The 23,744-nt window shown below is 36.0% G+C and overlaps 2 protein-coding genes across 17 annotated transcripts in view; both read right to left on the reverse strand.

Moving 5' to 3' along the window:
* LOC145978626 (uncharacterized) overlaps positions 1–8,995 on the reverse strand; it is a 114,864-nt gene extending 105,869 nt beyond the window's left edge. For all 8 annotated transcript variants that reach the window (XM_083111376.1, XM_083111375.1, XM_083111373.1 and 5 more), the window contains exon 1: positions 8,766–8,995. In XM_083111376.1, the coding sequence (XP_082967502.1) occupies positions 8,766–8,841 (76 nt within the window). In that variant the 5' untranslated portion in view covers positions 8,842–8,995. The remainder of the gene's footprint in view (positions 1–8,765) is intronic.
* Positions 8,996–10,371: 1,376 nt separating this feature from the next.
* LOC145978876 (uncharacterized) overlaps positions 10,372–23,744 on the reverse strand; it is a 164,433-nt gene continuing 151,060 nt past the window's right edge. For all 9 annotated transcript variants that reach the window (XM_083111783.1, XM_083111784.1, XM_083111786.1 and 6 more), the window contains 4 exons: positions 23,423–23,446; positions 17,209–17,319; positions 12,882–12,938; positions 10,372–10,597 (listed from right to left, as the gene is read on the reverse strand). In XM_083111783.1, coding sequence (XP_082967909.1) covers positions 12,934–12,938; positions 17,209–17,319; positions 23,423–23,446 — 140 coding nt within the window. In that variant the 3' untranslated portion in view covers positions 10,372–10,597; positions 12,882–12,933. The remainder of the gene's footprint in view (positions 10,598–12,881; positions 12,939–17,208; positions 17,320–23,422; positions 23,447–23,744) is intronic.

A 23,744-nucleotide genomic window follows, 5' to 3' on the forward strand; every position in this document is an offset into this window, starting at 1 on the left:
ACATCGTAATTTTACATTATCAAGAATGTGATAATAATCAATTATACATCATATTAATGCAACAACGTTTTCCAAAATATAACAAAACAGAAATTGGTAATACAGATATATCATCGTGCGTATTAAACACAAATTAAACAAAACATAATAAATAAAAATAAATCTTTGGGACAGTCACACTCTCCAGTGCACAGTAATATTTTCCAGGGACTAAACTACAAACTTCAATAAATTCAGGAACTATTGTATACGGTTCACTTTTAACCTAAAGAGAAAAGTACAAGTATCCCCGTATTTGAAGAAACTTTCTTGGCTAAACATCAGCAGCAGAAGAAAATACTTAAACTCACCTTGATGCACAAAATTCTTAAGAGTGGCTCCCTAGCCCTAATGACATTCTTCAGAAGGTCAATGCGAATGAGATTTTATGCGAAAGGGGTAGAAGCCAATTGAAGAAAGTCTTACTGAAGCATAAAGATGTATTTTCCGAGAGACCAGGTACTATTAAAAACTACCAGTGTGAGATTGAACTCACCACCACAGAACCTGTGTATCGATTTCCATATCCCATACCTATAGCAAAAAGAAAACTCCTGGAGGGAGAATTAGAAAAGTGGAGACATTGGGGTGATACCTTACTTGAACCCTTTAATTGTATTCGACAAGCCTGACGGTACAGTACGCCCATGCATTGACTTCAGAAATTTGAATAAAATTGTACGTGTTCCACGAAATTCAGTTGAGCCCATTTTGGATGCCTTACAAAAATTTAAAGGTGCTCGTTATTTTACAAATCTGGATCTTGCTTCTGGATATTTACAGATCCCTGTAAAAACTGAATGCCAACCATGTACTGCCTTCTCCTATAAAGGACGTCAGTGGATGTTTGCTCGAATGTCTTTTGGTATCTCTAGTGCTGTGTCAATTTTCATAGCTGCCATGCATGCTGTATTTGGTCCTGAAACCGAAGAGTATCTAACTCAATATATACTATATGACTTGCTGATTTTCGACAAGGAGCTCTCCAAGCATCTCAAACATCTGGACGAAGTGTTGTAGTGACTCCAAGAAGTAGGGATGACTGTAAAGCTGCGAAAGTGTGAATTTGTTTAAAAGGACCTACTTGGGTCACATTGTTTCTGGAGATGCTATCAAAAACCAACCATACAAAAATTCAGCCCTTAAGTTATTTCCTAAACCTAAAACTAGAAACGATGTTTGGAAATTTCTAGGCCTCGCCAACTGGAGGCGGAAGTTCATTGAAAATTTTGCAACTAAATCTGAACCGCTCACCAAGCTGTTAGATAAAAATCAACGTTGGATTTGGCGAGACGAGGAAGAACAAAGTTTCAAGCTACTGAAGAATGAACTTGTAAGAGATGCTGAATTAGCACAGCCTGATTTTGAAAAGGATTTCTGTATCCAATGTGATGCTTCTGGGAAAGGATTGAGTAGTATTCTTTTCCAAATGGATGGTGAAGAGAGAAAAGTCATTCAGTATGCAAGCTGAAAACTGAAGGAGAACGAACGCCATTACTCCATTAATGAGTTAGAATGTTTGGCCATAATCTTTGGAGTTGAGAAGTATGCTGTTTATTTGAAAGGCAGGCCCTTCACTATCTACAGTGATCATAAAGGGTTGGTATGGTTACAAGACGCCCGTAACTGGAACAGTCGTTTGACTTACTGGTCTCTAAAACTCCAACAGTACCAGTATACGTCTCTGGTTGCCATAACAATCTGGCAGATATTTTATCTCGGTATCCTGCTGATGATATACCCCAGATTCATCCTGAGAATAGCCAGCAGACATTCAGAATAAACTACCTGTGGGCCGAAAGAGGAGAAATAAATGACATCGACAAGTGGAGAGAGGCACAATCTGAAGATGATTTCTGCAAAAATTTACTCCAATTTCTAAAGTCTCAGGAACCTAACCTCAGATTGCATCGTTCCTATGGCATTCAGGAAGGGATTTTATTTAAGAAAGGATCGGATAATAAGTCCCTTTGGAAATTGTGTGTTCCGGTGGTAATGAAGCAACATCTCTTGAAAGTAATTCATGATGAAGCTGGACATTTTGGAGTATCCAAGACAATGAAGCGACTTGCAGTACGATACTTCTGGAAAGGCATGAAGAATGACGTGATACAGTACGTCCGAGATTGTGAAATTTCTGCCCAGAGTAAACCAGACAAATCGGGGATACTCAAGGCGACCCTTCATATCAGTCCCAAGCAACCTCATGAGATGCTTTCTCTGGACTTGATTGGGAAGCTTCCTAGGTCTAATGGATACCAGTACATCTTGAGCTATATTGATGTGGGTACATATTTTGTCTTCGCATACGCTTTACGGACTGCCAGCACCACAGAAATTATAAACACGCTTGAGAGAGGATATTTTGCTCACTATCCAAACGTAATGTTTACCTTGAGCGACAGAGGAGCTCAGTTTACCTCTAAGCAGTGGAAAGAATTTACCAAAAGCCCTGGTATCCATCATGTTTGAACAACAGCTTACAATCCAAAGGGGAACATGGTAGAACGAGCAAATCAAGAGATAGTCATATTTTTTCGTTTATTTTGTTATCGAGAACATCAGACTTGGTCGCGATACATATCAAAAGTTGTTTGGTTAATTAATTCTATTTCTGAGACTACTGGATATTCGCCTGCTGAACTATTCTTCAATCATCCTATACCCAGAGAGATCTTAACACATTTCAATTGGCCCGAACGGGAAGTAGCCCAACCGGATTGGAAGTCCAAATTATTCTTAGCCCAAGTCAGGGATAAGAAGAAGCTATCGAAGAATATAAAACAGAAGGGAAACACCAAGACAGTGACAGTTGGAGTCTTCGTGATGGTTAAAAACCATCGCTTAAGCTCCTCACTAGATAGGACCATTCAAAAGTTATTTATGTTGTTGATAGGACTTCATCTAGTGGACAAAGTGGAAAATAATGTTGTGACATTGCTAATTCCAAGGACTAAAGAATTATATGGTAAGGTTAACTTGGATAACCTAAAACTGGTGCGTTTTTCGGAGGATAAAAAGAAAGAGTTTGTACTTTAAAACTAAGTTTCCTCCAGGTAGATAACTTCCTTCCTGAAACTTGGTTTCCGAAAGGAAGGGGCAGATGAGATGATGCATATTTTTATGTGACGTCACCAGTAGAAAATATGTCACTAATATATTTATTTTTGTGAAGGAAAGCGTAATTTATTTGTTATTATATGCAATAATGCACCTTGTTTGTAACGTATATCTTTTGTTTATTGTTTATTGTATTGTATGCTACATTATGGGTAGTTTAATGTATCTTCATATTTGCAAGAGTGCACTATACGAATTTGTATTTCTAAACATTTATAGATGTCAGTTTTGTTGGCAGCATCTTTTTGTAAATAGCGAGTGATTCATCTGTACTTGAATCTGTGTTCTCGAAATAGTATAAAAGCGAGGATATCGCGTAAGAAATACAACACTTTCGCCACGGAACGACGAAGCTTTTAAACTTAAAAAGAACTCCTCGGTGTTGTGCATACATCTTGGTATGGTAGTTCGGTGCGCAAGCTAGGCCTATGTGATCATAGGTACGCCGATAGCCATGCATTGATGCTATGCACAATACTGCAACAATTCTATGTTAAATAATAAAGCTAGCCTAAGGATTAATTTGGAAATAAAAGGCTAAAGAGCAAATATTGGCTCAGTTATTATTGCATATCTCTTGGTGTGGTACTTCGGGGCGCAAGCTAGGTCTATGTAATCATAGGCTTGCCGATAGCCACGCATTGAGTTTATGCGTTTTTAGTTGAGTCAATTCATCGACAAAGCGAAATCCTCGCCTTCGTCTGAAGTATATTCGCATTATAATTGCCATAAATAAAGAATAGAACCTTTTACTTTATCTACTGCAGCAATGTGGTGTTATTTCTCTGTGCTGTGAATATTGTCTTTGCCTAACACTATCCCTGTACCTGAGAGGAGTCTGTGTACTTCACCGAGTCTCATCGTTCACCCCTGATTATTATTAATAAATATAATAATACGTTTAATAGTATAATAATACAGGCTTGAACGTATCAATCTTATCTTATTCAAAATTATTGCAGTTGATAATGTCGAGCGGCATGTTGCATTGTTCCTACAATAACGTGGCGATAGAATGCGTGTTTTCATTGCTAGAGACATCAAGGCGATAAATGATGTTCCTGGCTAAAAATTAAATATGAGTGAGTGAAACGTAATTACATTACTTTCTTTGCAATTACCGAAAAAAAGAAGTAAAACCCGAAAAATGACTTGAAATAATGACGTCAAACTTAAAAGTATATAAAATATGACGAAAAAATGAACAATAAAATTCACATTTATAATATCTTTGTGTCTGTCTTGTGTACTAGTTCCTCCATTCATATAGGTGGTTAGGCGTAGAGCTGACAACTCTGCACTGTAAAAAAATGTCAAGAAACAGCAATATAAGGCCATGGATGTTCCCAAGGTAAAATATTCCGGAGGTAAAATAGTCCCCCCGTTCGGATCTCCGGGTGGGGACTACTTTGGGAGGTCCCTGGACTAAGGATAAGATCTACGTTAGGAATAAGAATATTAAATTAGGCACCTGGAATGTTCTGAGCCTTTACCGGCCTGGGGCATTTCAGTGTACAGTTAATGAGATAGTTAAGTATAAATTAGATGTAGTAGCTGTCCAGGAAGTTAGGTGGCCAGGAGAAGGGAATTGTAAAACTAAAAATTATACTTTTTTCTATGGTGGTACTGAAAATCATAATTTTGGAACAGGGTTTTTCATAAATAATAGAATTATCTCGGCTCTTAAAACAGTAGAATTTATTAATGATAGGATATCATATGCAGTTTTACAGGGTAGGGGTGTAAAATTATTTTAATAAACATACATGCACCAACGGAAGATAAAGATGATAATACTAAAGATGATTTTTATACAGAGTTAAAACAGGTCTTCGATAAATTTTCTCAGTATGATATGAAAATTCTGTTAGGTGACTGTAATGCACAGATTGGCAAGGAAGAGACATTTAAACCCACGATTGGTAAAGAAAGTCTTCATGAATTAAGTAATGATAATGGTATAAGATTGATTACTTTTGCAACCTCAAAGAATTTAATTGTGAAAAGTACCACTTTTAAACATAAAGATATCCATAAATATACCTGGTCTTCTCCAGATGGTAAAACTCATAATCAGATAGATCATATTCTCATTGATAAGAGAAGGCATACTAGTATAATTGACGTTCGTACACATAGAGGTGCTGACTGTGACAGTGACCATTATTTAGTAATTGCTAAATTAAGAGAAAGACTCTCAGTGATAAATCATAAGCAACAAAATCTAAAAGTTCTAAAATTTGATACAGGAAAGTTTACTGATGAAAGAATTAAGACAGATTACCAAATTAAACTGTCAAATAGATTTGATGTTTTGCAGGATTTAAATGATGATGAAAATATAAATGAAACAGACGTAAATAAGAATTGGGAACACATACGTAATGCAATAGAATCAGCAGCTAAAGAAAGTATAGGATACCATAAACCGAGAAAAAGTAAGCCATGGTTTGATAATGAATGTCATAATCTAATAGAAATAAGAAATCAGGCTAGACTTAGATGGTTAAATAACTCTGATGATACAAATCTAAACAATTATAATAGAATAAAGCGGGAAGTTAACCGCACGTTTAGAAGTAAAAAAAGAGATTACTTGAAAAGCAAAATTAACGAAATTGAAACAAACAGCAAAAATAAAAATATCAGAGATTTATATAAAGGTGTAAATGAGTTTAGAAAGGGGTGGCAACCTAAAGTAAACTTGATAAAAGATAAAGACGGTGATTTTCTAGTTGACCCAAGCGATATTCTAAATAGATGGAAGAACTACTTTAATGACCTTTTAAATGTCCATGTAGGAGATAAATCAGAAGTAAATGAAGTACACACAGCAGAACCTTTAGTTCCAGAACCTAACTTGACTGAAGTTAAAGATGCTATTAAAAGGCTAAAGGTTAACAAAGCACCTGGCATTGATTTAATACCAGCTGAGTTAATTAAATATGGTGGAAATTCCTTAATATGTCAAATTCATAAATTAATTTGTTTAATATGGAATAAAGAAGAAATCCCTCAACAGTGGAAAGAATACATAATTGTTCCTGTGTTTAAGAAAGGTGATAAAATGAACTGCAATAATTACCGTGGAATTTCTCTACTCTCAACAACATACAAAATATTATCTAACATTCTTTTAACAAGACTAACCCCATATGCTAATGAAATTATAGGTGATTATCAATGTGGATTTAAACGTAACAGATCAACTACAGATCAATTTTTTCACATCAGACAGACACGAGAAAAAGTGGGAATATAATCAAAATGTCCATCAGCTATTCATTGATTTCAAAAAAGCATATGATTCAGTCAAAAGAGATAAATTATATAATATATTAGTAGAGTTTGGATTACCTAAGAAGCTTGTTAGTATGATAAAAATATGCACCAGTAAAACAGAAAGTAAAATTCGTGTGGGTATTAATATATCTGACAAATTTACAATTCATGATGGGTTAAAACAAGGAGATGCATTATCTCCATTGCTCTTTAATTTTGCCTTAGAATATGCTGTTAGGAAGGTAAAATAAACTAAAGAAGGACTAAAATTAAATGGTGTGACTCAGTTGTTAGCATATGCAGATGATGTAGACTTACTGGGGGATGATGTGAATACAATTAAGAATAATGCTAAATATTTTTCAAAACTGCTAAAGAGATAGTTTTGGAAGTTAACAAAGATTAAAAGTTAACTAAATATATGCTTACAGGCCGAAACCAAGTGTTAGGTAATAATCAAAATCTAATTATTGATAACAACTCGTTTGAACCAGTCTCCAAATTCAAATACTTAGTAGTAATATTAACAAAGGAAAATTATATTAAAGAGGAAATAAAAAGTAGGCTTAATTCAGGAATTGCATGTTACTTCTCTCTTCATAAACTTTTGTCTTCTCTTTTAATATCTATAGAAACTAAAAGTTAAAATATACAAATCACAAATTTTGCCTGTAGTATTATATGGATGTGAAAGTTGGTCCCTTACATTGAAAGAGGAACATAAATTGAGAGTATTTGAAAATAAGATTAGGAAAATCTTTGGACCTAAAAGGGATGAGGAGACAGGTGAGTGGAGAAGGTTACATAATTTAGAACTACATAATTTGTATTCATGTCCAGATATTATTAGAATAATTAAATCAAGAATACTTAGGTGGGCAAACCATGTGGCACGAATGGGAGAGGAAAGAGGAGTTTACAGGATTCTTGTTGGGAAACCTGATGGTAAGAGACCTGTATTAAGGCCAAGACGAAGATGGAGGGACAACGTTGAGATGGACCTAAGGGAAATTGGTAGGGATGCAAAAGTGTATATAGATCTTGCTCAAGATAGGGAAAGATGGAAGGCCTGTGTTGCTGCAGCCATGAACCTTCGGGGTTAAGAAGGCTAGGGAGTTAGTTGTTTAGTTAGTTAGTTTCATATTCAGGATTTTAATAGTTATGATGATCAATGCATACTAAATAGGGAAAAAAAGATGACATGTCATCAAAATCCGAGCCCTGGTAATCACATTACTCGCTTGAAATATCTGATCAGATTGTTTGCAACTACTTACTTTTGGAAGTTATGTGATCGGGGGAACGGCATCCTTCGTTATATGGGACTGGTAGACTCGGTGTTTTAGGGGACTGGTCATTTGTGTACTGGTGGTTATTACAGTATAATAAAGATTAGTTTAGAAATTGATTTACTGATATTGCACTTAGTATGTAATTGTTTTTAGCACTATTTGCTTTTCATATTGAATATATAATGACTCACGTAATAATTTTCGGGTTGGTCGACATCTATTAGTCAGGAGGACACGAGCCATAATTAATTATCCCAAGTTACCCCTTGTCATTTGACAGTAATTTTCAATCTAAAATAATCAATACTTAATATGTTTAACCAATCCGAGAATACAATCTGACTTCAGATTCGGGTGATATATGTCTACGTAAATTATGGTCGTACTAATAGGTATAATGTTGATGTTAATCAGATTGATATGAATTGTTACAGAGTTTCTGAATTAAATCGTTCAATGGAAACATCTTGTCATGAAAATTTCTAATGTTACATAAAATGAACTCTCGTCTCGGCTTAATTAATAATTGAACTGAAAATTAAAATTATTTTCGAACATTCCACAAAAACCTCTAACTCTGCTGATAAGGTAGATATTTGTTGACTCTATAGAGGACTTTTAGTAGTCCAAATCTAGATTATATGCGTATATGTATGGCCGCGGTGGCGTCGGTAACGCGTCTGACTACTAAGCCAAAGGTCCCGGTTTCGATCCCCGGCCGGTTCAAATCCGGGAACTTTTCTAACGATGGAAGCGGCCCCGGCGCCCACCCAGTGTCGAATAACATGGGTACCTGGGGGAAACCCTGGGGGGAAAGGCGGTCAGGGGCGTGATGCTGATCACATCACCCCCACTCACGACCGGATCAAGAAAGTGTGGGGCGTTACCCCCACACCCCCTATACGCCTTCATGGTGTGGTGCTATGCACAGGGGAGCACTTTACTTTACTTTACATTCTAAACCCTTGTTTTCTGATTAGTCAAAAGTCACATTGGTCTCCATTCGAGATATTCTTCCCAACACTTCCAAACCTGTGATTTCAACGACGTATCCTGTTCCCACAACCAGAAGGATGCTGAGAAGTTGGAAGCTTTGAAGCCGATGCATCGTTGTTACTTCACGTTCCCGAATCCTTTGGTAACCAAGATGATCCAGGAAGAGATGTACAATAAAGGTGTGACCAATCTTCAGTGAAATCAATGCTCATGCAGATTGTGGTGGAAGAAACGAGAGAAATAATAAGCATAAAGAGCCTTGAAAATGTTTCCTAGAAACTTTGGAAAACTAAATGTTGACATTAAGCTTGTTAGTTAAGGTTTATTGAAAAAGATAAATACTTTAACATGATATGTTTACTTGTTCAAATCTTTTCCAATGTTTACTTGTCAAATAGTTTGTTTAAAGTAATTTCCTAATGATGAAGAATGAGTGTTGACAGATATGTTAACTTGTTGTGTTTGCTTAAAGCTATTCAATGGTTCAAGACAATTCATATTTCAAAGTTTACTAGCTACAACGTTCAATTGTTTAAAATTTACTTTCTAAATGAAAAAGTTTGTATGGTCTAAGACAATGTTGGCCAATGATCGTGCTTTGACTGTGACAAATGTAAAAAGAATTGAAAAATTGTAAAACCCTAAAATATGTTCCAAGCATTACTAATGTAATGATAACGTATCATACCCTGAGGTATGAGGGATCAAACCGCCAATCTCAATAGCTCTTTGGGTGATGTAGCTTAATAATCATTCATCCTGGGATGGTAAAACATTTTTTATTATTTCCATTTTTTTCTACTGGAAGGGCACCATGTGTCGCTCCAGTAGAATCTGTCCATGCTCACATTGTAAAATAACATTGCAGCATCTGTGCATACATTAATCTGTGCGATACACAAAATTCAAACAATCTGGAAGAAATTTGCTATCGTTTAAGATATAAAAATTAATTATTTTGTGAGTACTTCCGGCACTTGGAAAGTATTTAAATAATGTACCTTATTTCCAAGTTTAATTAGTTTATGTAGATTACTGTATGTAGTACTTTATTAGTTGACGTAGTTTAATTAGATTATGTAGAAACTTGAATCACATGATGAAAATATGTAAAATCATAGATACATTAAAATATCATCCATGTTGTCCTGGAATTCTGTAAAGAACTCTCTTGTATAAAAATGGACAACATTTCGACCTACTTTATCCGATTGCCGTAAGATTACGATTACCTTTCCATATTTCATTTTATACACGAAGCAACAACTCCGACAACAAGGACAGTGATTTATATCTACTGTATATTCGTGCGCATAGTGATTTAAATAAATACCACGACATAGTATGCGTTAATGCTAGAAGAAGAGATCCTGAACACTCACACAGATTTACTATTTACAGTTATATATAAAGTACCACAATAAGAAGATTGGTGCAAGAAGAGCGTTATAATACCACCTCCTACAAGTGGCACGCCCAGGTCGGTATATAGGTCTTTGAAAAAATAATTCCTTCTCAATCAAGACTTCGGAAAATGACGTCTGAATATTTTGAATTGCAAACAGTTTAGATAATTGGGATGATCGTATATTGAAAGTGCTTAATTTGTGAAGTGTTATTAATGTTATAATTGTGGAAAATGTGTTGAAAATTACAAATAACTGCTCTCATAATTTTAATAATTTAGGAATTTATGATATTTATCTACAAAGTTGTGTTTATTGTCGCTACAATATGGTTACATGAAACTAACATATTACACATGTGTAACATTTTATATGTTCAAGTGGATTCACATTGTATGCATCAGCTTAGACTCTTCCGCTTGGACAAATCAAATCAGGACATGTTCCTCCTTTTGCTCTCGTCTGAAACATAAAATATCAAAAGGTTAGAGGCAACGAAACAAAGTATATTTGAGAGACACGAAACACAAATCGTGTTAGATCCGGAACCGTAGCTTATGTTTTCAGCGACCGGAACGATAATAGATTTTGATGCAGGAACTATATATTAATAAAGTAAGGTAGATATTATATGAGCTTTATGAACATCTATTGCTCCTCATTGTCGTGTTGGCTTGTTATTTAGTTCACCACAAGAACTTGAAATAACAGAAAAATTGCTTACTTTTCTTGTTTTCCCTTTTATTTGTAACTCCTTTCTTTCTTCCTTTGCTTGCATTTTTTTTAGCTCTTCACCTATCTTCAGTTTTATTATCTCTTCTTTCGTGTTTACTTGTTCTGTTCTTGAATATTTCTTTTTCTAAGTTTTCTCTTCCATTTTCTGTTTGTTCCTACTTCATTCTTTTTCTTTATCGATCTTCTACTATTCCTCTTCCTTCCCTCACTTTCTGCCTCTTTTCTTCTAAATTTCTGTTTCTTTGTCCCTCTTCTCTATTTCTCTCGCCACCATATTCCTTTCCCTCTTCATCTCTCTCTGTCTCTCTGTCTCTCTCTCTCTCTCTCTCTCTCTCTCTCTCTCTTGTGTGTGTGTGTTTGTGTTGCTTCTTTATTTCTTCTTCTTTATTCCTCTTACTTGTTTCCACTTATTTCTCATTTCTCTCTCTCTCTCTCCCCTCTTTCTCGCTTCTTGAATTATCTGTCCCTCAATATCTACCGTTTCTTTAATTTCTCATTTATTGTCTCCCTTATGGCACTTCTCTTATGATGACATGTAAACATGACGTCAATATATCTAACTTAAGGATGGAGCTTCTCCATTTTGACACACCATTGGAAAAATTTCTGCGGAAGCCCATGAAACAACTACATGTAGTAGTTCTTATTGCCATCTATGAAAAGTTTCTGGTACGGCGTACTGTCAATAAAATGGCACTGTTTACATATGAACTTTCCGCTATGTTTTCTTATTTACGCCTCCTGTATATTGATTATATTATTCCCATTTTCTCTATTATATTCCATTTTCTTTGATCTCCCTATATGTGTTTATCTTTCCTTTCCTCTTCCATCCCAGTCCCAGTCTTTCGACCACTCGATGTGCTCCCGTCTACTTTCCCTTCCTCTGTATCATGAGGATTTTAGGATTCGATAAATATGCTTTCACCTTTGATCTAATAAAATTGTCCTCTATATTGCATTAGGTAAATGAAACATCTTTAAGTATATTATATACACATGGCATTGCTGTAAAAGGGATTGAAGAAATAATTATACACTAACGAAAGAGTTTGAAAGTTATTAGTTTGGAAGAAACTGTTTATGCAATTTCCAACAATATATTACAATTACGTTCTACGTTCATTCAACATCGCTAAATATAGCCTTACGAATTTTACTTTTCTGTATATTTTGTTCGCGAAATTCGTCTCTTTATTCCGAAGGAAGAACACACCAAAAGTCAGATTTAGAAGTTGTGAGAGATTTATTTTAAATCATTTTTAATTGTTAGTATCAACAAATAAAATGAAAATACCTTCTATGTGTTTTCTTGCTCTAATACAGGGCATAATTGTACCGCTGACATTGACAATTATAAAATCTGTTATCAAGGAAATGTTGATTTTTTTTTCCCTTTAATTCCAAGATATGTAACTTAATACATAGATTTTATCGTATCATGAGTTTTGAAGAAAGGGGCATCTCATTTCTTAAGGGTTAAGGATCCTTTTCCTTCGGTAGAGTTTTTATTTAATTTCCAAATTTATTAGAAGCTTTGTATTCAAATTACTTCCTTATTAGGAAAGTTTGAAAACAAATGTATCATACATATTTTGTTTCTTAATATTAACTTGTCCTGAGCAAAAGCAAAACGTGAATTTTTAATTAAAACACATCATGAAAAGTAATGAACGTAATCGATTTTGAGCAAAACTGCAGAAATGACATAAAAAATCAATGACGAAAGATGCATGGCAGAAAAGAGATCAAGTAATATGAGTTTCTATTTGTATTCGATTTCTCAAGTAAGTATCGATCTATCTCGTGTAGAAAAAATTTACTCCAATGGAATCATGCATATTTATTGAGATAACATACAGTTTTCATACGTTCTAAGTAACATTTTGAACACAGAAATTCATCAAAGTTCATTATGGTAGCTACATGGATGACACTCGATGATTATTAACTGAATAATTGTGCACGATATTTTCCATTGTGCAAGAAATATAAATACAAAATAACTTACCTTGAAAAACAGTTGCCTAGGTGCAGTGTAGAAGGAATTACTTGTCAGGAATTTAATCTGAAATGAATATTGTTGTTTTAGATTATTTACCTCGGTATGTCATACTTAAGATTTAACTACAATTTCACCAAAGATTTGTTAAACATAGGCAGCATTAGTAATTAGTAGGGCTAGGATTTTTATGACCTAAAAATCACCAAAATAAACAAAATAAAATATGCTCTTATGACCTAAAATTGTACAAAATATGCACTATAATTTGAAAAATATGCTCTTATAAATGGACTGTTTCAAAAATTAATATCTAAATGCTGAGATATTTAACATACGTACTATTTTTAGTTCACTTTATGGGCTCTGAGTTGCAATGCTGTACTTCCTGTAAATTTTCAAATAAAAATGAAAAAGATTTTGCTGCAGTCCAAAAGAAAAAAACATCAAGTGGACATGGAAGTTAGAACGAATCCACTTCGAAAATGACTATATATTTCTTGAAAAAAAACGAAAATATGCTGAATATGACCGAAAAATCCATCAAAATATGCACTATCTCTGTTTCATACGCCGCACTGACAGAAGTTAAACCGCAGTACCTGTTTGAGAAGATGCATTCCTGTAGGGAAATCCACTTGTATGTTACCCTTAAGCGGAACAATTTCGATTTACCCCATCACTCTACAACGGCCTACAAATCATGTTTCTCCTTCTCGGCTCCCAAAGCATGGAATGCATTGCCTGCAAATGTCGCTAGTGTAAACAACCAATTAAAGTAAAAGATCTGCTGTTAATGGAACAATGGCATTTTCGGGGCACATACTGAAGGTATCAAGTCACTCACTGTATGGAATTGTATTATTGTATTATTATTACTGTTGTCTTTTGTATTTCTAGTTACATTTTTTTTTGTATTCAACTAATTCCTATATATTTTTTTATTCTTCCTTTTTTTGTATCTGTGACTTTTTTTTACGTTTAGCTTACTGCTCCATACGCAGTTTATCTAATCTCATATGTATTATTATATTGACAAGGGTTAGGTGGCAGAGCAGCCCTTGGCTCAACCTCGCCCGCTGAATAAAGAAACTGTATTATTATTATTATAAATGGACAAGTATGCCAAAATATGCCCTCCAAAAGCACCTTAATTCAATTAGTTTCTTCATAATATGAATTTCTATATATTTAGGGAACAAGTCACCCTTACCAAGAAAATTATGCCAAATCATGAAAATCCTAGCCCTGGTGATTAGCAAACTAACGAAGTAATTCAATCATTCAAAATTCTAGGCTACAGTCTGCATTTCCTTACCATATTTCCAACTTTTATTATGTAACTAACAGTTAAATGCTACTTCTGATAAAAGCAATAAGGTCACTCACAATTATATTTATTTCCCCTAGTGCTTTCCAACGCACAAACAATTTATAATATCAAAATATTTCGTATGCAGGAACAGGAAGCAACACGAGATGACTTCGTTTATTTGTTTTCTTGTTAGTGAATTATTTTTGTTGATATGAAAATAATCATTGGAAGGAATTCTTATGTTTTAAGGAAACCGGAAATCTTATCTGGATCAACGAAGAAAAGAAAGTTACAATTAATTTCACCTAACAGCTGTCAAGTATCAGAATATTTGCTACGATTTTCGTAACCTCATTCGGTAAAGTATTGTTGGGCCTGTGTGAAGCTTCTCATGGAAGGAAAATTTGTAAACATTTCTAGTGTAGAAGACATTCACAAGAGAAATATGCAAGAAATGACGACCAGAATGTATTTATTTATCGAAGCATACTTTCTTAATGCGAGTATGTTTTTCAATGATTTTTTGGGGGGCAGGAGAAATGTTTAGTGGGTCGGTGCCCACCTTCGTCCACGCCTGCAGCCTTCCGTGGCGTCCCCTCACCAATTTGGCGACTCCCTCCTCTGATTAGGTCGAACATGCCAACCTCCGTGGCGGAGGGGTTAGGACAGTGAGGTAAGACGCCAGGTGTCCTGGGTTGGAATCCCGATCTGGATATGGGTGTTCTTTTTATCATCCTCGTCGTTGTGATTAGCGAAAAGCGAAGCTAAATCGTCGTATGAATACAGAGGAACGTAGCTCCAAAAACGTGTTTCTTGTTTTGTTTAAATAAACTCCTCTGAGGAACTGTATTTGGAGTCAGATTGATAGATCTTAACTTGTAATCCTTAGCAGCTTTGCTGCACTGACATCCTTTTCCTTGCCGGCGGAGAGAGACGTACCTGACCATGCTGTTGGTAGAATAGAGGCCAGCCATTTCAGCCAAGAGTGTGATGGGCCCACTACTTTGAACATTGGACTACAAACGGAGTGTGGTGCACGTAGCAATAGAGGCAGAACTTTGTGTATTAGGTACGTAAACTCTCCCCGTGCAATAGGAACATAACATCGTATTTTTGCCGTATCCGTGTCGTAATTTTTACGTTCCCCCTTTTTTTATTTTTACATTAAGGCGATAAAGACTTGTATGTTCAACATCCCCCCCCCCCCTTTTGTCCTCTTTGAGTGCGCGTTGATAGACAAATTGTCCACGTACCCCTTTTGTCAAAAAATGGACAAAACAATAAAAATTGGACGTGACGTATATGAACAGAATTAAGTTACCTGTGTTGATCATTGTCCCCCAAACGTTTATTCAGGCTATTTGCGCCCAGTGCATACATGAATAACCTAAGAACGGGCGCACGCTAATTTAATGAACAGTCGAGCCTCTATCTTCGTGCTAGCAATGCAATTTTCATTGCCCATTTAACGTTTGTCTAGTGATTCAAAACCAAGTTTAATTAATTTGGAACTTGCAGAGAAAACTACGATCCTTTATTGACTCCCTAGTTGGGATAGAACTAGTTATTCCTGTTAGTATCCCCCCTCCTTTGCGGTAGCATTAGAATAACCAAGGATCAGAATAATAATATTAATAAATGAGGTATGGTTATACCCAATTGCATTAATTAACGTATTGGTTAAATGTTGAATTTACAATTGTGTGATTGAGTGTGTTGCAATAATGCATGCACGTGTATGTAACGCGTATTTATGATTGATGCTCAATTAAATGCTAATGGTTGAATAGGTGCACGCGGGACGTGTTAGAAATGAACGCGTGGTTGCACGCTTTTGACAAATATAGACATTTCATGTATGGTTATTGTTAAAGTTGATACTGTTTTATGAGCAGTCTTGTTTCGGACAAATAAAACTGTGTTATTGAGCAATTACATTTATCTTCTTCATGATTAGAATCTTAATTACACTATTTTGTTTGCTACCTTTGAATTCTAGTTCGTTAGCTAATGCAAGGAACGTACGTCACCAGACGAATAATAACTAAAAATACGAGTGGTTTTGTGGGGCATTTGTTGTAAAAAGAGAAAAGGTAAAGACGTTGGTGTAATTACTAAAACTATTATATACAATGGAGAAGGCTTAAAAGGCTATTCATTGTCGGGACCCTTTGTTTAGGCACATATAATATACATATACGTGTTTTTCTCTTACAGGGCCTTTGTCTCGCGCTTCTCGTGGGTTCTGCTCGTAAACTCCCGCATTATCTTGCGAGAAGTGCGACACAAATTTAGAATTTGTAACTAATAGTACGGGTCTTACTCTCGTTTTTTGCAGCTGCGGTTGCCACGCAGCCGCTTCCAATTTAAATATCGCGAGCAACCGCAACTTGACCCCAACTATTACGTTACAGCAGTAAAGTCAAATCACGTGTCTCCAATTAACAAGCTCCTTTCAACAGGCAGTCGTATTCCTAGAATACATAATTTCCTCTATCCTGAAAATTTGATAAATTGGAGATACGTCCCTCTGGTTCCCATGCGACGAAATATAGATTGGGTCGAATGATATCATCCTTACTTACATTTTTTCTGAATAATTGAGCAAGCAAAATTCCTAGACCGCATAAGGCATCCACAGCAGAAAGTTCTTATATTAATTTTACATCACACAGAATAGCTAATTCAAAACTCGAGATTTTTTCCATTGATAATTCGAAAAATATAAGAAGATTATGTAGAACGGTATTTTTTTTTATTTTACATCAATATTAGGGCTGACCCGATACCAATGCCAATGTATCGGTATAGGAAAGTATCGGTTGCAACACTTTTCCGGCATTTTGACCTTTCACAGACTTCGCAAAAAATAATGAGAATCATTTTGCCCAAGGTCTCCCCTACATAAAGCATTCGTCAGTAAAAAGGTTTACCTAATTCCTGAGCATTGCAAATTACATGAACACTGGTGTTAATTTTACAGTAAATAACATTACACGTAGGGAATTACAAGGTACTTACAACAGTCATCGTAACATTCGTCTTCCGTGAGTAACCCTGCCCTTTTGCAGTCCCCCGAAGCACTGTACACATGCACGCACTTTCCCCGTACGCATTTGTAGCACTTGAAATCTGCGGAGAAAAGGAAAATCGTCCATGAATGTGATTCACTATCGCTCTCTCCACGAAAATAGTTCAGTCAAGGTCAGAGCTTCCCTTTGCCTCCTCCACACCCCTGGCCCACTAGGGTTGCCACACTACTTCTAAGCTGCGCAGTCGACACATTCCGCGTCCTACGTATCCGGTTCATTTCGTCTTCGCTGGTGTATTATGTGAGGATTATTCGTTGTTTATCAGCAACACTGTAAGTGGGCGGCGTGACCTTGACTGGACTACTTTCATGGTGTTAGCTTTAGTGTCGTAAGCAAGATTCATACAAATAGAGATTGGGCCAATCGCTTGTTGCCTCGTGATTACGAAACGACGGTAAAGGGGTGAATTTAACCATTGAAATGAAATCCAAATCTATGTGCTAGTGATGGAAAAGACTGGGTAGATCTTGCTCATGGTAGGAAGAAATGGAAGGCTATGGTTAATAAGTGAAATAAGACGAATGATCGTTCAAGCTCACTCGTTGCAGTGGCGTGCCGAAGGAGAATTGGTAGGGTCATAATCCTCCATATTTGAACCAATAATCCTAATAAAAAATAACGTCAATGCCAGGAAACGATGGCAAAATAAGAGCTGACTACTGAACAAATTATGCATAAATACTCTCCCTCGTTTTGAAAATTCTGGGCACTCCACTGACTAGTTGTTCCATCATTTATTTGCTGTAATCAAATAGATATGTGAAGACTTTATATTATGTACCAGAAACATAAATAAAATTACCAGCACAAAGTAAATTTAAATGTAATTCACAGTTACTCTTGAAGTAACAGGAACTGTCACTGAGATATTTTTTAAAAAATTAGTAACTATACCTACTACTGTCATTAGTTTTAAAAAGTAGCTTTGGGAACACTACAATGAATATCATTAATTACAACGATAATTGATCAAATTTGACAGAGTAACCGTGATTCTTATCAATCGGTGAGTGACGTTTCATCGTTTATTTATATATATATTTATTTAAGGCTGTGGTTCTTTTTCTTCCACTTGACCATGTTTACACAATTTTTGAATGTGGAAGTTACGATATAATAATGTCAATGGAGTAAAAAAATTACATATCAGAATAGGAATCTAACCTATATACAGGCACACATACACATACACGTCCTTACATATGCACACACGCGCATGTACAAGCAAATATATAACATTACGCTTAAACATAGTTCAAATGGTATACATGAACAATTCATCTTAAATACAAGGTTCGTCCATAAACAAAACGAACTTTTTTCTTCTTTTAGAATAGAAAACAAAAGAATTACCTTCAAATTACTTTATCACCTTCAAAGCAATCACCAGAGGAGGCAATACACTTTGACCAGCGTTTGAACAGGTCTTGGAAACACTGTTGATAGTCGTTGACAGTAAGTGTTCGCAAAATACGAGTAACATTTAATGTCCGCGACGTCGTGAAATCTTCGCCCTTTCGTAGCCATCTTAAGCTTGGGAAAAGGAAACTATAAGCAGGCGATAAGTCCGGAGAATATGGAGGGTGATTGGTTACTGAATGCTTAGCATTGTATTGTTGTACAGACAATGCGGTAGGAGGCCTAGCATTGTCGTGTAGGAGAAACCATTGGCCAGAATGACAGAGGTCCTTCCTAACCCGCTTCATCCTGTTTCTTAGTCGACCAAGCACTTCCTTGTAATACCACTGATCGCTTGTTTGGTTTTCAGGGACAAATTCATGGTGGACCAGTCCTTGGGAACTTTCTCCACATTATCGTCATTCCTTGACGTTGAAGGGTGTCCTGATCTTGGTTCATCCTCAACACTTTCACTTCCACCTTTGAACTATTGTACCAGTCATACACCTGGGTTCTTGATAATGCTCCATCACCATACATTGTCCGTGTCATCTGCAATACCTTGTGGAAACAAAAGTCTTGTAACAAGTACGGTAACGACCGTGTGAGGTGAAAACTAGCATATGAACAAGTACCACGCACCTAGACCATGTGCAACTGGAAAATCCAAGTTCTCGCGCGCGAAGCAGAATAAAAAAAAATGAAATATGAGGGGTGTTTGTAATAGTGCAGGATTACTGGGGGATTAAGACCCAGGACTTTGAAACGAAGCTAATTTGTTGAGTGATTATTGTGGTGTAATGTTGCCTATTGTTCTTTTAATTACATTATTACCTTCGTGCTGCACTGCAAGCATTGCCATATTATTTAAGTGTAATTTACATAGGCACTACATGTTTACATTCCCAACTACCAAAAGATCTTTACCATGACTTTTCCTACCCGAGTATTGTAAAACATAGTTAGCAGCTTGAAAACAAGAAGAAATAATAGGCTATAAGTAAATCTCCGTGTTGATGTGATGTTCATGAGTAAACATATTATGTACAGAAGAAACATCGTCGTATCTCGAATCGATTGATTGATTGATTTGATTCATTTTCGTTCGCTTTTCTGGCACTTTTGCCAGATGCCATGATGAAATTGATGAACGGGCACTTATAAAGAAAACCCACGCCTAGGTTGGGATTCGAATCCGTGCAAGCACTCCGCATATCAACTCTAATCATACAAAAACAAACAAGGAATACTGTTCATTTAAGATGCCAAGTTTATTGTGAATAATTAACGCCAAAAAAGTACACCTTTGACGAAAAAATGTAATTACTCCCACAATTTGCTAAACAATCTCCTCTGTATATAAATAATCATTTGCCACGACATTCATACCATGTAGTATAGAACCGCTGTCATTTACCATTTTGAGTGCAGCGATAACAGTTAGTACCTGAAACCAAGACCACAAGCATTTTTTACATGCAGTGCTGCACGTGTTTCATTCTTCATGAATTTCATCTCTGATTCTCATGGACCCTTTCAATTTAAGAAAGTAGTTTTCTAGGACACCTTTCCTTACTTAAACTTCTCAATTTTTGCCTGATCACACGAGGCTAGATCTCCTGCTGGATTTTTTAGTTGGACTTGGTCTAGTTGCGTGGTATTGGCTCACCTGCTAGTTTCCTCCTCACACGATACTCGTTACCGTACTTGTTGGTAGACTTTTGTTCCCAAAATTCATTGCGCAGAACAGACAAGCTAAGACGATGGAAGACTGACTTTGGGAAGAGCGTCGTACGAGAACAGACATTTTTGTTATTATTAAAAATGAAAAATAAAAGAATTAAAAGAAAAACATTTTCTAGAAAGAAAAATATGGTAATCAAGATATACTCAACAAGCTTCCTAATGAACTCGGGCATTCATGCATGAGATTCGCAAGATTCGTTGAGAAAAAATATTTTATTCAACTAAAGACGTTAAACATGAATAGGCGTGTGCAGACCCTCTGATTAGGTGGGGGCCAGAGCCAGTGAAACTTCATTTCATCTCACGGTTTTAGTTGTATTGTATATTGCAATTATGGGTTTGTATATAAATATGTATGTATGTATGTGTATATATATAAACACTATATTAAATGCAGCAACATAGAGGCAACATAACTGAGGAATAAAGCTTGACGAATAAATCGACTTCAAAATATTTCATTTTCGTTAACAGTATAATATCGTTTCATTATTGTGATATGATTCGTCTACATTACATTTCCACATGAAAGTATATTAATATAGGAGCATGAACGTCTAAATGTTGGCGGAGGGTGGACAAAGATGGCCACACCTCCCTCTTAGAATACAAATGTCAATCTAAAGTATATAATTCACACGTATTATTTGATTTCAGTCACAGTAATTTACACAGTGATGCAGTGAAAAATATTTCCGGGGGGATGGTTGGTTGAGACTTGGGATTAGCTGGGGAACTGCTTCTATAATTTTACATTTTTAGAATGAGCCAATGGGGGGATACTTTGCGAAAATTTTGCTAGCTGATGGATACCATGCCTTCGCACCCCCCCAATTAAAGCACTGAATTTACATTTATTATTATAATATTGATGAAGGAATGCTATAATCTCAAATTCGAGTGGTGTTTTTTGAGGAAGGAACACTACTATCATGTGATATGCTCCATGGAAAAATAACTTGCTTCCCTGTAAATCTGCAACGTCCATGATTTGGGGTGGCAATTGCCTCCCCCCCTTGTCCACCTGTGCGCACGCCTATGTAAACATGTAATACACTGGTTATAATATAATAATAAGGATTTTCGTTATCGGCTATATTTTTTCATTTGGAATGTGCGGTTCAAGGACATCCACCCAGCTCCGCGCTTCCCTCTTCCTTACTCCCACTCCTATGCATTCCCCGTGCAGCACCCAATGAACAGGGAGACAAAGCAACAACTTGTGATCGTTCGGAGGGGAACAGACGACTGCGTGGGGAGACGATGCCGTGACCTTGAAGCGCAGTTTGGAAGTGAAAGCAGTATAATCACATTTGCCGTGTACAAATCTCATCGCTTTGGATAAATTCTTAAATATTAACGAACACGAATGAACCTCATCTCTGTTCATCGAGTATCGAACAAAGACAACCATCACTCGAAAACCACATACCAAATAAAGCTCTTTACCTTGCCAAACACACAGATTATCTCACATGGACAAACTTTCGCTCTGATTGACTGTTACCGCAGATTCTATGAGAGAAGACAGTTGCAATTAGAACACGGTCTAGTCGTCAAAATCAGTCTAACAGCTATCATTTCCATCCAGTCCAGCACCAACTAGGGCGTTCCTACTCGAAATCCAGTTCCGTGTGTTTCGACCTTTAAGAGTTGTTAAGCAACAAATTTGTACTAACAACAGTCAAATTAATCTAACAAGCGCGTGGATCTTTTAGTTTGATCTTAGTGAGTCATAACTGTGTCATACAATTATTTGAATTCATTTACTCTAAATTGTACTGTTTGTATTATATTGTTAATCTCATGGCACTCTTTCAAATGAGACAACAGAAACGCATGACGTATATATTTCGGAGATAAAGCATCACTTGTTCATCAATCGTTAATAAATAGATATAAATAATATTAAACGAATTGTACAGTCACGGACACCATGAATCAGTATGTGACACTACCACATACAGAAAATTATAGGGTTAGCTGGTGCAGAATGTACTTGTATATATCAGCTACATCCTCAAGCAAACTCTAAATGCATCAAATTAGAAATATGCACAAATACACATCATAAATGGCAATATTATTACTATTATGTTGTTCCCTACAAGATAAGTCAAGAATATGGTACTTAACCCTCTTGAAAGTACTTCACAATTAGACCGATTTCATATAAAAAAATATTTTAATGAGGACTGTAATGAGATGAGTAGAACATAATACGTATTAAATAGCAACTGTATTCTGTATTATTTGTTAGATTGGGTTGATTTTGACCAGGATATGGGTAGGTTGGAAGAGTTATTCCTATGGTGATAAATTTTCGAGCTTAGGGATGCATGAGGATTAGTTCGTTATACTTACATCATATTAACTTTAAAAGACTTTGTAAATTTCTTTGGCAATAGAATAAAAGTGACAGCAAAGAGAAAAGCCAACTAATGACCCGAATAATGAATCAGTGAATCGCAGAAGTAGATATAATAAATACAATATATTAATTTGAAATTGCTACAACTTGCAGCTCCCCAACCTTTGGTGATTCGGTACTTTTGCCTCAGATAAGTTGTAGCCAGTGGCTTATGCATAAAAGTGGCAGTTTAGATTGATTGATTGATTTCATTTATCTTACCATTAATGCTACTTTTTGGCTAATCGCAAAGATGAAAAGGAGTGACGATATAATTAAACTGATGAAGTAACACTCGCAAAGAATAACCATGCCCATGCCGGGATGCGAACCCAGGACCGCGGGCGTCGTAGCCCGCTATTCTAACCACTCCGCCACTGAGGCCGGCACATAACAGTATAAAAAATACCGGAAACATGAGAGTAACAAGAAGGGGAGAGAAAACCATTACTAGTGCTTCAGAACAACTAACTGGATGGCTAACCAACAGCTTGCTATGTTCCCAATATTAAAGAATGGACCTCTTGTCTCTAGTATTCACTGTCCGGTGTCGCAAATGAATGTTACTACCAACTTGAGCTTCACTTACCGTTACTAGATCCTTCTATTGTGGCTTAAAGAAAAAAAAATACTTATTATTTGTAAGTCTCAGTACAAATTTCAGAGATTTTTCCAAGGGTGGTTAAATTACTAAAATCAACTGATTATTTTTTTATAAAATAATGATTAATTAAACGTCTACTGGTAAACTATGAAGTTAAGACAAAATTGAAAAGTAGAAAGTGATCAATAACTCCATAATGGCATTCTGACTTAGCACGTCGGAACTCCTCCCGTGCGTCGACGTTGAAGGGAAGTGCGTCCAGAAAGAAATCAGAGATATATTGAAGCAACCGCAAATTCGTTTCATC

This window comes from Lepisma saccharinum, chromosome 25, assembly GCF_977018435.1.
Source record: "Lepisma saccharinum chromosome 25, izLepSacc3.1, whole genome shotgun sequence".
Classification (NCBI taxonomy): Eukaryota; Metazoa; Arthropoda; class Insecta; order Zygentoma; family Lepismatidae; genus Lepisma; species Lepisma saccharinum.